Genomic DNA, 16715 nt, shown 5'->3' with positions numbered 1-16715 from the left:
TATTAGCATTTTTACACTGCACAAAAAAAGTTGTACTTTTGTCAGAGAGATCAGTATTCTGAATGTCAATAATACCCATTACCTTTTTCTGTCTCCCGGTTTCATTGAATCTGATTCAAACCACACCAGTCAATAACTGCCAGTAGAAGATTTCTTTGAATTACAAGACATATATAGACTGATCAGTTTTCTGCCTCAGGTGGAGACACAAGGAATCAGCTTACAACCCTGAGGAAGATTTCCTCAGGACTTTTGAATTTAGAACACTAATTTGTGAAACCAATTACAGGTTCTCTGAATTCTAATGCATTAAGAGAAGTGGGGGAAAAAAAAAAAAGTAAAAATTTGATCTGTATAATTTTCAAAGTTTTTAGACCCTAATACGTACAGAGCTCAATAAAGAAAATAATAGTCAGTAGTAGTAGTAGTAGTAGTAGTAGTAGTAGTATATCACTGCCCTAATGGTTGACAGCTATGACTGTATCTTTCATGTTATAAATTTTATCTGACTTATTCAAGTAGAATAAGAAGGCAGGGTATTTCTTGAAGGTGAAGCGAATTAATTATATGTCAAACTGACATTTATTTATTCACAATAAAATGATATGTTAGAACAATACTACAAGGGTCAAAAACACTACACAAATCTTTGATCCCCATATGATGAAGCTGCCCAACAGTGAACTTAAAATAAAAGCTGAAGACAATATTTAAATATTCAAACCATATCTCTAAATATTACTCATGTCTATTAAAGCTGTCATATAATTTTTAAAAGTAATGGACCTTATTATTCTTTGGGTTTGGGAACATAAAATAATTTGAATTACTAAAAGGGATTTCTAGAATAAAAGTATTAATTTAGTATCTTAAAGATATTATTGATTTTTAAGTACTCATTTCTTAACTGTTTTAACAAGGAAAAGACCAGACACAATTAAGTCCAAATACTAGTGATATACCTAGCTGAGTGAGATATTTACAAGTAAGAATTACAATTCCTGCATAATGCCATACTTTTATTGTAAAACATTCTTAAAACTTGTAAAAAATATTCTTTTTTGGCCCTTCTTTTTCAAAATACTGTTCAAATAATCACATACCTTCAGGAATTATAATTAGCATTTTACAGGGCTTAAATGACAAGTTGCAATTTCTTTAAAATTGTCTATAAATATTCTGTTACACTTGAAATGCCACAAACATAAACTTGATAATTCTTATGTCGGTAGGAATGGAAATTAATATCTAGTACCTGAGAAATTTGCAAAATGCATATATGAACACAAAAATATTCACAGTGTTGAAATCACTTTGGTTAATCAAAGAATCATTTAGATTGAAAGTGACCTCTGGAAGTAATCTGGTCCATTCCCTGGGTCAGCACGGGTACAACTAGAATTATAAAGCTTATCATACTTCAAGTGATTATACTAAATTACCATAAAACTGGTGCTGTAATAAAAATACCACCTCACTCATTATTTTACCATGTTATTGTAAATCCAATTCAGGAGTTGTATTTTGATTTGTTTAATTAAAAAACATGGATTAAAAGTAATTATGCTGAAAACATAGTCTCTTACCAACATAGGTACAATAAAAAATGTTTCAAAGCTTAAATGATCATAAGACTTTATAAAATAATTCTTCAGTATCTTTGAAACAACACTCCAGAGATAGATACAGTTGGCCAATCCACAGGACTCATAAAGCGACAAAAGGAAAGAAGTAACCAAGTAAAAATGACCACACAAGTGTTTTTCAAGATCATCTAGTCCAACTCTTACATTGTCTAGCACCAACATAATCACCCCTAAACCACATCCCCAAGTGACACATCCAGGCACCTCTTGAACCCTTCCAGACATTGACTCCACCACCTTCTGGGCAACTTATTCCAATGCCTAAACACTCTTGAAGTGATTTTCTTTTTTCATATCTAAACTGAACCTTCCCTGGTGCAACTTCAGGTTATTTCCTCTTGTTTCTTCCTTTCAGATATGGCAGAAGAAGTTGACCCCATCTTGCTACAACTTCCTTTCAGGCCATACTATTGCTAATACAGGTCAGGATGCCATTTGCCTACTTGGCCACCTGGGTACATGCTGGCTCATGTTCAGCCAGCCGTCAACCAGAACCCCCAGATCCTTTGCTGCCAGGCAGCTTTCCAGCCACTCAGCCCCCAAACTGTAGTGCTGCATGGGGTTGTCATGACCCAAGGGCAGAACCTGGCACTTCACCTTGTACCTCATGCAGTTGTCCTTTGCTCATCAATCCAGCCTGTCCAGATCCCTCTGTAGATCTTTCCTACCCTACAGCAGATCTACATTCCCACCCAACTTGGTGCCATCTGCAAACTGACTGAGGGTGCACTCAATCCCCTCATCCAGATTGTTGATAAGGATATTAAACAGGACCATCACCAATACTGAGTCCCAAGAAACACTAATGACTGGCCACCAAATGGATTTCGTTCCACTGACCACCACCCTCTGGGCCCAGCCATCCAGCAAGTTTTTCGCCCAGTGAAGAGCACATCCATCCAAGACATGAGCAGTGAGTTTCTCCAGGAGAATGTTGTGGAAGACTATGTCAAAGGCTTTACTGAAGTCTGGAAAAACAACATTCACATTCTCTCCCTCATCTACTAAGCAGGTCACCTTGTCATAAAAGGAAAGCAGGTTGGTGTCCTGAGGTGACTTTATTATGTGTATCCCCTATCACCGCTCTATGCCCAGATATGGTTCTTGTGCCTTTCTGTGTCTTTAAAACTGGGTGCAAGAGAAGGAGAAAAAAAAAGCCAGATGAACTTTTCAAAGCAGTTTGTGCTCCAAGGTCACACTACTCCTCTGCATGCTACTGTGGCAGCAAGAGCGGAGGAAGCACCCTTTGCTGGTTTTCAGCCAGCTTTTGGCTCTGTTTCTCTGGAGAGAGATGGGGAGTAAGATTTTTTTTTTTCCTGGGACTTTGGCTTCTTCTTCTTCTCTTCTGGAAGTGTTCAGAACACACCAGGAGACCCTACACCGTTGGCCCAGAGGGGGGCCCATGCTGACCCAGCCCTGAAGAGAGAAAGACAGAGACCACACCCACAGAAAGGACTGAAAATTTACCAGGTTACCTCCACAGTGAGAGGTTTTATTATTTAGCATTATTCTTTTCACATTCTGCATTGTGTCTGTTAAATAAATAGGTTTTTTCCTTTCACTTTCCTCCGAGGACAATTCTTTCTGAAGCTGGTGGGGGAGGGGCGACTGAAACCTATCAGAGGACATTCAGTTTGGACATTCCTCTGAATTTATCTCAAACTGGGACACTTGGTTAAGCACGACCTGATTTTCATAAATCCCTGATTGTTCTGTATGTGCCATATGATGGCACTTAAGATGATCTGCTCTATGAACTTTCCTGGTACCAAGGTCAGGCTGACAGGTCCATAGTTCCCTGGATTGTCCTCCTGACTCTTCTTGTAGTTGTAGTGGTATGGATATTGTTCAAACCCAAAGAACTGCACAGCAACAAGACATGTCCAAAAGATCTGTAATATGACTTTTTTAAGAAGGCGCTTTTTTTTTCATTTTTAAGAGGAAAAAAAAAGAAAATGCTCAAAGTAAATAGAATTTTTTCAGAAATCAGTACTAGGGATGGAATTCCATATAAATCTAAATAGTTGGGTAGTGTAATCTGAAAGTGTAATGTGAAATCCTCACTTTGCCTGGAGATACAGAATCTGTGAGAGGTCCACAATTTACTGAAGCAGAAGCTGGAGGCCAGGAAGGATTACTTAAGGTGTAAGAAGTCTATGGTGCAGTAACTGAAATGTGCTCTAAAACACCTAAATGTAGATCTTTACCCATTTGTGTCTAAAGGTGCTTCAGGTAATTGCTCTCTCACTGTTTTAAATATAGCTAAAAGAGTTATTTGTCAGACTGTCAGTGAGGTATCTGCTTCAGGACATATATTCAGGAATTACTGTGTAGCTTTCCCTGGTCATAGTTGTGTGATGAAAAAAAGAACACATATTTTCCCTTTAGATAACATCAGAGCAGAAAGTCTGCTAATTTGACAGAGTTAGTAACTGGCTAATGTAGAAAATAAAATTTGTAAGCATTTAGTTTTCTACATATAGGTTTGCATATATGTAATAGCATGCATGCAATACCTTTTCCTGAAAGATACCGCAAGGCAAATATAATCTATGTGTCTCTTTAAAATCACCTAATTACAGAGAAAAGCACTGTAGACATAAAATATTTCAAAAGCTTCAATTAAAAAGAATGATCATTCAGAAGGCTGTTAACAGTCTGATAGAACAGTACCAAGAATTATGTTAATTGTGTGGAAGACTGAATTAAAACATGACACATATACTCTGACAGTGTGCATACTCTACCTAAGTGCGTTCTTTGCCTTGGAAAAAAAACAACTTAATGAACCAACAAATAACTAGGGGGTAGCAAGAATATATTCATTATAAGCAATGTCCTGAATAAAGCAGGTTCTGAAACTACTTTGTTGTGTGGGATTTGTGTTTGAATTTCATGAAGATAATATAAAATCTTAAAAGGACATTTCTGAGTCTTCATTTGTTTGTCCATTGACCCAATGAAGCCCTGCATGTAAAAAGTGTCTGCAAATATCAGGCTTTTCTTTGTGTTATGATGGTTGTACCAGGAGATTAAAAATACATTCACATCAAGGCTTTGATCAAGGGTGCACTTCAGAAACAATCTCCAGTCATCTGCTCTTACTGTGCTTTGATTTGCCTCACAGAGCAGTCTCAAAGCAGGTAAGTTCATCTCTTTTTGCATAAAAGTAAGCTGGAAGGTGTTCTCCAGCCAGTAACAGGCATTCAGCCTAAAGAAGCAGAAACAGTCCACAGTAAAAACTCTGAAATATACACAGTGTGAACCTCATGCCCTTAGCACTAATTGTTTTGCGGTAGAAAGCTGCTTGTGGTGCACTGTACTACTAATGCTAATGTAAACATAGCCTAATTTATTCTCTTAGGATAACTGGAGGCAATACTTGCATCTTGTCCTATCTCCCCTTCATTTTCCCACCTGCTGAGATTCTGCTCATGCTCTGCAGATGCAAGTTTCTGCAAGATGTTCATGTGAAGTCAAGAAAGCTGTTAAACAATGTGTTTTTCATCTTTACTTAAAATCCTTAGGTTTGCCTTCTAGAAACTTCTGGATTTTGATTGAATAAATAAATTAGATTTTTTTATCTTCTTCACTTGTACTTTCTTGCCAGGTACTTATGCTAGTAAATATGGAGGATGTTGCTTAGAAGAATGACATCTGCAGAGAGGATGAAATCTGCATGAACAAAACTCTCCATCACAGTCTGTGAACTCCATGAAAAGAGAGGTCTGGTGCTTTGCAAAACAGAGCAACCATAGGAGAAGAATGAATCTTGGAGTGCAGAGAAAATGTAAATTTCTTATTTCCATAGTGTCAAACTTCACATTTCACATGATCTGTCATTATCTTCCACCCATTTCAATACCAAATCTAAAATGAGAACTGCTTAGTGATGAATGAACTCCTCCTAAGATGTTTTCCTCCTCAGGCAGAAAGGTGAGTTTCTCTAATGATCTGGTCTCCATTTTAAACTTTCATAGCAACTAGAGTGACCTAAACATCATTCTTGCAGTGAAGCCTCTGTTTATGATTCACTTCAATCCTGAATACTTTACTATGGTGCACAGGTCTTTGCTTATACACGTTTCAGAAATACCACTAAGTAAATTATGTTCCAGTGATAACTTATTTAAATTACTAAGCTCTTCACTAGATTAAAAATATTTCTTTTTGTTGTAATGAGGAGAGTTACCACCAATGGGGATGAAGAGGAAAACTATGCTGTGAAATCTGTCTTCTTTCCTGCCATCTTGAAAGGAAAGGGATGATCATCGTTAACAGGTGCTTCCTTTTTCTGAAAGGCATGAAAATCTGAAAAGGCATGATGATCCCCACTGTGATTTTAATTTTTACGTAGTAAAGTGCCACCGATGCTTTAGGCTCTATTTTCCCAAGGGAAGACAATTGAAAGAAATGACATGCCTTTCCATGTCATGGAAAAGAAGCTTCTTCACCATGCCCCCTTCCGAAGGTAGGAGCCTGTCCAGTGGTTCCTTTCTATGTGCATCAGTGGAATTACTGCACAAATCTTAATTCGAGTATGCTTCCTTTACTATAATAAAGGTGTTACTATAGCTCTAAGACATGATGAAAACTGCAAAGAGAAGGCCTTTGAGAGAACAAGTGTGGGAACAGCTTCATGCAGATACATTAACCTCTTAAACAATTTACAGCTGGTAATCAAGAAGAGGATGCCCCACATCTTTAAAGACCAAATCAGTATATTGTTTTGTGATTTAAACACTGATTAAAGTCTGTGAACATGAGCACCCAGAAACTATTAAAATAAGCTGGAAAATACTTGAGTTTTAGGCTACCTGGTATAATTACAATTAATAAAAAACACTCAAAAATGTTTTTAAAAAATAGATCTTGTTTATCCTTTAAATCAGTAGAGTCCATTAAATGGAAAGCGAAAGAAAACACACTCCAATTACTAAAAAAGAGGTAATCCAGTCTATTATCTTTAACAAATTGAGATTTATTATTGAAATTGTTTTATCTCAAAAAAGTCAGATTTTTTTGAGACAATAATTTGATCGGATGTGCAATTTCATACCAATTTTAGATTTCTCCATTACATATAGCTTTTCAATATAAGAAACCTGCAATAAATTTTAAGAAATATTGTCGTGCACAAAGATTATTATTTGTCATTAATGCATCAATGTCTAATGAAGAATGGATGAGGGAGCTGGAGTTGTTTAGTCTGGATAAAATGATGCTCAGAGGAGACCTTATCACTCTCTACAACTGGTTGAAAGAAGGTTGTTGCCAGGTAGGGGTTGATCTCCCAGATAACAAGCAATAGGACAAGAAGAAATGGCCTCAAATTGTGCCAGGTGAGATTTAGATTGAATATTAGGAAAAATATCTTCACTGAAAGGGTGGCCAACCATTTGACGAGGCTGCCCAGAGATTTGGTTGAATTAGCATTTCTGGAGGCATTTAAAGATGATGCTCAGAGACATGGTTTAGGGGTAGGCTTGGCAGTGCTGGGTTAAGAGCTGGACTCAAGCACCTTAAAGGTCTTTTCCAACCTAAACAATTCCACAATTCTTTGAATAACTAGGACTTGCCAAATTGTAATTATGTATAAAACCAACAGTAAATACCAGTATACACTCAAGTAGAAACAGCACATTTCTCCTTGAAATATATGCAACATTGAAAAAAAAAAAATCAGTAAGTGTTAGAATATTTTTGAACACAGATTTGGTTTTACTTATGAATTTACTGAAATTCAACCACACAGCAAGTAGCACTACCTTCCATTTAACCAAATATCGTAAATACTACAACCAGTTTTCTCTTCAAACAATAAACATGCAGTAAACAAGAAACATAATTATCATAGAATCACACTAAGATTTCCTACTGATATTTGCTAAGTTTACTTATTTTTATTTTTACATTATTTCCAAGAGTCTGATCAATAATCTCTTATTTTTTCCACACAGAACTGGACTAAGTTCTTTCTCATATATGTGAAGGCACAACTTCTGCAATGTCACCGGTTTATTCTGACTCAGACCACTTCTAATGTATGAAATTCACACAGGGTCATCACATTTAAAAATCTGGAAAGGGAGATTCTGCTGCCCAACTATTCCACTCTGCTCTGCACTGATGAGGCCTCACCTTGAATACTGTGTACAGTTTTGGACACAGCAAAATAAAATGATATTAAGCTATAAGAGGGTGTCCGAAGAGAAGGGCAAAATGATGGTGAAGGGCCTTGAGGGGAAGCCGTGTGAGGAGCGGCTGAGGTCACTTGGTCTGTTCAGCCTGGAGAAGAGGAGACTGAGGGGAAACCCCATTGCTGTGAGGGGAAAAGGAGGGGCAGACACTGATCTGTTCTCTGTGGTGAACAGTGACAGGACCCGAGGGAATGGCCTGAATCTGTGTCAGGGGAGGTTTAGGTTGAATATTAGAAAAAGGTTTTTTACCCATAGAGTGTTTGGGCACTGAACAGGCTCTCCAGGGAAGTGGTCACAGCACCAAGCCTGGCAGAGCTCAAGAAGCATTTGGACAGTGCTTTGAGGGGGAAGGGGTGTATTTTTTGAGTAGGGGATTGTTTTAGCTATAAAATAAGAAATTCAAAGATAAATAGCCTAGATTTTTTTTGCAAGATATAGGCCAAAATAAAGAAGAATTTTTCAGATATACAGTCTGGAAAAGTGTATCTATGAGGAAGGTAAATACTTTTGCTGCAGTAAGTATTCAACTAAAGAGTCAAAATAATGGATTTATATAGTTCTGACCCAAGCAGATACAGAAGAAACATATCACAGCGAAAATATTACATATTGCTCTTTTTTGAAAGTGTCCTCAATCTGGTATTAGAACATGAGGAAACAGAAGCATTAAAACTCCTTAAATGGCATACTTCTTTGTATTTAACAAACTCATTTTGATCACTTTGAAGGTTGTAATTTTTGCTTTTTTTGTTGGTTTTTTGTTGACACTTTTTTTGGACACTGAAACTTTTGTTTGCCTTGAGCATTGCACTACCATCCTATATATTCCAACTGTCTTTCTGAATTATGGACTTATTGTAAAATCAAAGACAATATCACAGCAAATATACTGCTGAGTCTCCTTCTTCAGCTTTTCCATTCTTTCCTGTGTATGCTCCTATAGCTCCTTTCCAGAAGTCTTACTTGTTGTTTTTTTCCCTAAATTGCCATTTCCAACTTAATATGTCATACTTAGATCCATATGAGGCTCATAAAATTCACACCCTACAGCTAAATCTCAGTAGTGTGAATCTAGCTGATATCCTGAAAGCAAATATGAGATACTGAAGACAGATAAAGCTCAGTAGTTAGTCTCCTATGCTCAAAAACAGCATGGAAGGAAGGTCAGAGGGAAGATAAGTAATAAGAAATAATAACTGTCAGCGTGTATTTGTGACAATGGCCTTATGAGGAAAAAACTTAAGCATTTGGTGTTTTCTGGCACATAATGTTAGAAATCGCCTGAGAAAAAAAAAAAAAACAAATACCACAGAAAGTAACACTAGAAGCATTAAGATTGCTCCTTCGGTTAGCTTTTCTTGCTGGCCAGGAAATACAGTACTTTCCTGTGTGGCAGGAAATTTGTTCTTGGATGCTTTCATCATGAGATGAGTATTACAGAATCACAGAAAGTCACAGAATGTACTATGTTGGAAAAGACTTTTGAGATCATCAAGTCCAACCTATGACCTAACAGCACCTCATCAACTAAACCATGGCACTGAGTGCCACGTTCAGTCTTTTTTAAAACACATCCAGGGACAGCGACTTCACCACCTCCCTGGGCAGATGATTCCAGTGCCCATGCATTGATCCCATGCGTCCCTCTTCCATCCCTACCTCCAGTTTAAAGAAAACAAGAGTCAAAACTTCTTGTAATTAATGCTCAAATGAGACATCTAAACTCAATATAGAAAGTGGTTTTGATCTGTGTTTATCAGTTTTACCAAAAGGCTCAGTCTCAGAAATAGATGTATTAATGTAGAAGACATTTTCTTCAACACTTTTACTTAAATCTGGTATAACTCCACTCCAAAATGATGTTATTTCATTCAGCATGAATTGGGACACAGTCTTTATCTACCAGGTCATTAAACTTAGCAATATTGCAGCCCATGGCACATCTACTATACTGCAATCAGCAATCAGTCAGGAAAATATTGGGCAAAATTATGTATCATTGCTGAAACAACAATGTAATAATGCAAAAAACCTTGCCCTCCAATAGACACTGGGAATGAAAAATGGAGCCCTTGCAATATGACCATAAAACAGTGAAAGCAGCAGGAAATCCAAGGCAGTAAGTATCCACAGTCTGGAGAAGGAATTGAAACAGCAAGGGGTAGATCCATGCTTAGTACATACTAAAGAGATTATACTAACAGTAAGAAAGAGGTAAAGAGAACAGATCGGTAAATCCTCAAAAGAGTTCAAAGTAACTGATTCTAGAAAGCTGAGAAACTGCATAACAGAAGAACTCAAACAATGAAGAGCTGTAAAGAGTTACAGCATGTACTTGACACAGAGTCAGAAGAGCACCATAAAGTTGTATTTGCAAGTACTAAAAGTCTAATAAATTACTCGGTAGAATGCTGACCAAAAGCTACAGTAGTGGGATCCAGAGGAAACAAATAAATGGTTAAGGAAGAAAATCAACTCTTCAAAATAAGAAGAAATACCTTTGAACAGGAGAAGAATCAAATTTAGATTTCTGTATTGATCAGAAAAAGGCAAATAAATGTTAGAAAAATATTTAACTAAAAATGATCTTGATATAGTTGGCTGAGACCTGGAATGAGGCAACTATCTCTATAGGATGTTGAAATTTGTTTTCATTTTGAGTTGGCATTAAAAATCTGCCCCCACCCCAGCACCAGAATGCAAAATTTGGAAAATGTGTCTATTTAAAAAAAAAAAAAAATCTTTAAAATATTCCTGCTCATCATTTTTGGGGTGGTTTTTGGGTGGTTTTTATTTGTTTCTTTGTTTTGTTTTGTTGGGTTTTCTGTTCGTTTTTGTTTGGTGGAGTTTTTTTTGGGGGGGGGTGTTTTTTCTTTGGAAGGATATCTCCTAGGAAACTTCTTTAACTACATTATTGTCTTCAAACTGCACTGAATGTTAAGAGAAAACACTGTCTTATCTTGTAAAATTCTATTTGCAAACTAACCTGATAGGAGACCACAAATTCACTTTTAGAGTAAGTCAAAAGTAATTTAAAATACAGAGTAACAACATGTCATGATCCGTCTGCTTCCTTGGAAAAGAAAATCAACAGGACCCTAAGCGCGCTGGTAAATATTTTCAAATCTGCCAGTCAAAAGAGTGGATTCCTCAATGTAATCTTAAAATCAGACCTTCAATACACAATTCAATTCTCAAAGAGTTCTGTTATTCATAACTCCAAGAAAAGTCAAGGGTAAGAATCTTCAAAACTTTCACCATATCTTAAAATAATTTCCCTGCTCTGGAAACTTGAAAATTATTTTGGTAATTTATTTTTTTAAAGTTCATGGATTTCAAAATCCTAGAAAGATTTTTTTTAAAAAAAGAAGTAGCGTTCCATTTCAGAGAGTCTGTAAACTAAAAGGATTTTCTTTCACATCTTTTATTAACTGAAGGGGTGTGTGCTAACTCCAGATGCAGTTGTTTGGAGATAAAAATCCCAATACTCATAAAGATGATGTATACATTATGTGAAAGCAACCTAACAATACTGTAAGCCTTAAATAAGTCTCATTTTCATCATGGTCCTAAAGCAATTACAGTCTTTCCAAGAGACATGAAATTAAGAAAATTCTTCCTTGGTTGCACTGCTAGACAAATCCAAGATCAATAAAAAGACAACTCATTCAATATTGCCCATCCTGTGCAAAATGAAAGACATAAAAGTTACACCTCTTTTCCCCATGCTGTGATTTTCAGTGTCTGTTAGTATGTCTCTTTGCCTTCCACTCAGCTGAATGTAACAAGTGTGGATTTTTTTCTAGGTGAAAGCTCCAAGTGTTTACTTGGACCTCTTAATTTTGAATGTAACATAATTTATCTGTCTGCGTGTGCAATTCCTTCTTGTGTCTGATGAACTAGCAACCTGCCCACAGAACACTACTTAATACCAGTGGTTTTTCAAGTCCAGTGAACAGAATAATAAATTAATCCAAACCAATCTCATTAATTTCTGCACTACTAAAATTTTAAATTCACTGAGATATATACATTGTATAGAATGAAGAGAACTTGTGCATTATTGTAGCAGATGGGGGGGTTTACTGTTTCTCATAGGTAAGTTTGAGTCTCCACAGAAAATATACACTAGGCAGTTTAATAGCATAGTCAGTACCAATTTTTCTATTATTATGGTTAAACTTTCTTGCAATCAGCAAGGAGATTGCCACCATCATTTTATTATAAATATGAAAAACACTCAATTAAATTTTTGACAATTCAAGGAAAAAAAAATAACTGAAGAAAGAAAGCTTTAAGATGCCTATACTATCCTCTATTAGTAGTAATTACACTTTTTTTTAATGTATATTTAATTTTTCTCTTACAAAAATATACTGTGTTTTACAAAATCAACAAGACAATACACTACTGAATATAATTTGAGTAGATGAAATTTTAAGACATTTCCCATAATTTAAATGCTTTTCTATATTTAAAAATGCAAAGTGATTTAATAATTTCTATAAAATGCAGTGACTTTAAAGTCAAAGGTCTTCCAGGAAAAAAAATTCACTTCTAATGGCTATTCTAAATAAAATATAACAGTTCAGTTTGGAACTTAAAAACAGCCCTTTCTGTTCAGAGAGAAGTCCCACTACAGTAAAATCTTTCTCAATATGATAGTTTTGTACTTTTGCCTGGTTTTCCTGAATATTTATCTTTACTGAGGCACACTGAATTATCTTTAAGAAAAAATGAACTTAATTAATTTTGCAAAGCAACAGTATTTACATCTGTCATAGGTTAGCAAGCCGGTTCAAACCCAACCCGCTACAACATCTCAACAATATGCTATGAAAGCATGCAGCAAATTTATCTTTTCTGCAGCTAAATATTTTCACTTATTAATGGTGAGATAAACATTCTTTTGCTTAACTACTTTAAAGAAATCAAGAAGTCTTCCAAAAAGCTGCACAGGAAACGTATGTTCTGAAATTATGAAAGTACATATAGATTGTACATTCCTTGACATAATGTAATTCATTTATTCAGCATTTCACTACACAGAAGTACAATATAAGTAAAGTACTTCTTTAACCTCTTTTTATTTTTTTTTTCCTTACAGATATGGGGTCTCTGTCTTTTACTGATTTTGTAGAAAAACAGTAAAAATATTTTGTTATGACCACTATCTTATGCATAATTAGATGACTAGTTTGTAGTTATGTATTAAGAATCATTACTGGAAAACAGTGGATTGAAAAGAGAAATTATGTAGGTAGTAAAACAACTAACAACAGCTGTCAAAATACTTACATGTAATGTTCAGGTTTTATGCCAGGAAATCTTATGTTAAGATTCAACAGTGAATAAGTATCAAGACACAACCTGAAACATTCACTATTAACTCATTTAGCAATGTGGAATTTTGATCATGATTTTTTGTATTTCATTAAAAAGTATTTAAAACTTGAAAATTTTAAATTAGACCTATTTCTCTGAGTGGACATTTTCATATATGCTACTTTTTTTTTTCCCCTAGTGCCCAAGTGTATTTTCCTAACATCTCTACTCTGCTCCTTTTTGTGTTTAAATAAATATACAAATTTGCATGTGTTCATGCATTTGTGCAAATATATATGAAATATTTTTAAGACAAATCCAAAACTCTACCTTTTCACTTGAGACAAGAGAAAAAAGCATACCTTTTCTGGGTCAGTTGTTGTAATGACCCACACGCAGTGTGCATTGTCTTCATATTGAACTGGATAATTTGGCGACGTGATAATGCCACTTGGTCCACGTAAATTAGAACCACATGTTCTAGCTAAAATGATAACCAAAAAATCAGATTGCTTTAGACTGGATGCTCTGTTTAAAATAAATATTATAAAATTGCCACAGCATTAGCAACAACTTGCCATGAAAGTATTACTATGCTGATACACTCTATAACGATCTGTCCTTAAAGATATTTCAGCCAGACAAAAAAATCCTGAAAATTTACCTACAGAGGAAGAAACATGCACCTTTCAATTAATCAGCCTAGCATTTACAATACTTTGTTCATATTTTATGTAAATTAAATTCTCAAAATTATCATATCAATATTCTGTTTGGAGAGAGATTTACCCTTTCCAAATGTATGGAGGGAGCCTTCTACCCATGAATGTAAGAAGGGCCAGTATGTGCTCTCCTTCACAATTTCCCCATGATTTGGAGAAAGAAAGTCATGTATCACAATATTTATCTAACTGTATGTCCTTAACCTAAACATGACCTCCTGTGATGTCTTAGCTCTTTCCACCATAGGAAATGTAATTACAAAGAAAAATAAAAGAAAATGGTTCTAGGCAGTATGTAGTCTGACTTTGGTAAAGCACAGATTCTGTTGTGAAACCATCACAATCTCTCTGCCACGTTCAGCAAATCCAGATAGTCAGCAGTTTGAAAATACATTACTTAACATATTCAGTTATCTTCTAAAGAGCACTAAGGACAGATTTTGCAGAAATATTCAAATTTCTCAAAATACTTCAGTATCTAGAAGCATTTAAAAATATTTGGACGCATAATTTTCAGTGACACAAACAGAGTTATAGTTTCATAAGTCTACATCAACTCAGAATATTTCAAAATGTCACGTTTATGGTACTACAGCACTTTTTCAACATGCTAAACAGAGAGTCTAGATCATATAATTTCTAAGTACTTAGATACAAATCTCAGAACCTCAGAATCTATCCATAGATCTTCCATTACCTTCTGATGTAATTTAGTCTCTTCAGTTACTTAAGTTTCAGTACAGGCAAGAGGAATGATTAGATTCTTTAAAAACTTGGTCATTTTTTTTCTTAATGTTGGAATAAAACACCCAACATATTTCTGGTACTTTGGAAAATTTTATCTTTCATCTTTCTCTGTGGCTGCCTCCATTCTAAAGCATGAAATATGAGCATTTCTTTACTTCATGAAAAATTCCATGGAATAGCAGTTACCTCTGCAAATTGGCCTGTGGTCACTCCAGGCAGCCAGTGTATCTGTCACTCTCTGACAAGTGATGCTCTTAGAACCTTGCAGCACATAATTGTCTTCACAGGAAAACTGTACACTTGCACCCACCCTAGGGGATAAAAGGGAGAAAGAAGGAAGGAATTAAATATATTTTTAATATCAACATCCTCAAACAAATACAAACATTGCTAAGTGACAATATTTCAAGATCCAAATAAAGAAATTAAGGTACAAAATTCTATGCATAAAAAACAACTTATGCTCTAGGTTTACTACTAGTTTGCCTACCTTTTAAGGAAGAAAGTCTAGGAATACAAAGCAATTGTGATACTAAGTTTGTTCTTTTACAGGATGAGTTCAATGAATGCACAGATAGCTACTCTTTCTAAGAAAATATATAATCACAATTCTTTCAGGCAACAGAACTTAATGAATAATTTCAACATCACTATATTCTCTCAAATGAGAGAATAAGCAATTAGACATGGTAATTTGTCAACATGTACAACCAGGAAATATTAATTGAAGTCAATGGTATGAATTCATTAAATATTCCTGACCTTGTTGAAATTTCATGTTAAACATTACATTAAATGATAATTTTTTGGGGACTGAAATTTGATTTGTTACACTTGTAACACTGAAATGTGTCCCTTTGGAATTACTTATGCTGACCAATCATTATGAAGATTTTAAAAACTGTATACGCTTATGGTCTATATCACAGGGAGTTTTCCTAAACGGTATTTACATATCTGACTCCATTTATTATTTGTGACATTCTTTATTCCCCATCATAATTAACTGGTTCTGTTGTTTGGTTTCTTGCACTTTTAAATCTGTATTTGACAATCCCGTGTCATGAACTAAGTGAACTCAATAAAGTAGTATTCTCAGTTTACTCTCTCTAAGTTATTCACTCCTAAACACCAGGGGATTTCTATATGGCAATCAGGAGGCTCAATGCTTAAAATTGTGCTGTGCTGTGAAGAACTGCATATAATGTCATTCACTATCATGCAGCTGATTCCCACCCTTCATGGACAAGTATTATCTTAGTTTCTCAGAGGATCTCACAAACACTGACTATATTGTTCATTAATATTATGATGTATTTCTATAGTTCTTTTCATTCTTTCAGGAAATTTTAATGGGATTTTTTTCTTTTTGTTTTTTTTTACTTAATTTTAAAATTTGAATGTGATGCTTCAAATCTAGAAAAGTTTTAAAAACTACTTCTCCTATCAGTTTGTTCTTGAGCCGTTAAATATGAAAACTCAAAAAGGCAGGGAAAATATTGGCCCTTTTCTTTCATAATTCATGCAAAATACACAAAATTCTTCAAGAACAATGCAGGTTTCTAAAATTGCATTTATTTTATACTTGTCATAATCTTCAGAACATTCTTTAAACCCTCACAAAAATAGACCAAACTTTATTCTAAATAAATACCTCCAGTTAATGAAAAATTAGTTTCTCTTATTAGTAAAGAAAATATTACTCATTAATCTGACATTTTAATGCCATAAACACATATTTTTAAAGGCATTTTCTCCTATTGTCTAGAATTAGGATCTCTGCATTTCTTTTTCGAAGGAAACAGGGAAAAAAACTCAAGCAGTTACCTAGTAGTGATAACTGCAAATTGAGAATCAAAGTATTTAAAAATCATTTTGAACAAAGGCCATCTGACAAGTGTAATGTTGTGTGAAGCAATGTGAAAACCAACATTTCCCTTAAGTTTGCTACTATAAAGGCATGTAAGGAGAATTAAAAAACTGTGCATGTGCAAAAACATAGAGTGAAATGAAATGTATAATTATTGGATGTTTGCAACAGCAATTTATAATTTAAAATACCTGAATATCCACCC

General features: G+C 35.0%; 1 protein-coding gene across 1 annotated transcript in view; it reads right to left on the bottom strand.

Annotated features, from left to right (window-relative positions):
- The window catches only part of CSMD1 (CUB and Sushi multiple domains 1), a 1107925-nt gene that overhangs the window by 317539 nt on the left and 773671 nt on the right, over nucleotides 1–16715 (bottom strand). Inside the window, exons 9-10 of the mRNA XM_017739215.1 lie at nucleotides 14827–14951; nucleotides 13534–13655 (exon numbers count right to left, since the gene is read on the bottom strand). Of these exons, the coding sequence (XP_017594704.1) occupies nucleotides 13534–13655; nucleotides 14827–14951 (247 nt within the window). The remainder of the gene's footprint in view (nucleotides 1–13533; nucleotides 13656–14826; nucleotides 14952–16715) is intronic.

Source organism: Corvus brachyrhynchos, unplaced genomic scaffold (genome assembly GCF_000691975.1).
Source record: "Corvus brachyrhynchos isolate BGI_N302 unplaced genomic scaffold, ASM69197v1 scaffold136, whole genome shotgun sequence".
Lineage (NCBI taxonomy): Eukaryota > Metazoa > Chordata > Aves > Passeriformes > Corvidae > Corvus > Corvus brachyrhynchos.
This window is presented reverse-complemented; position numbering and strand designations above follow the sequence as displayed.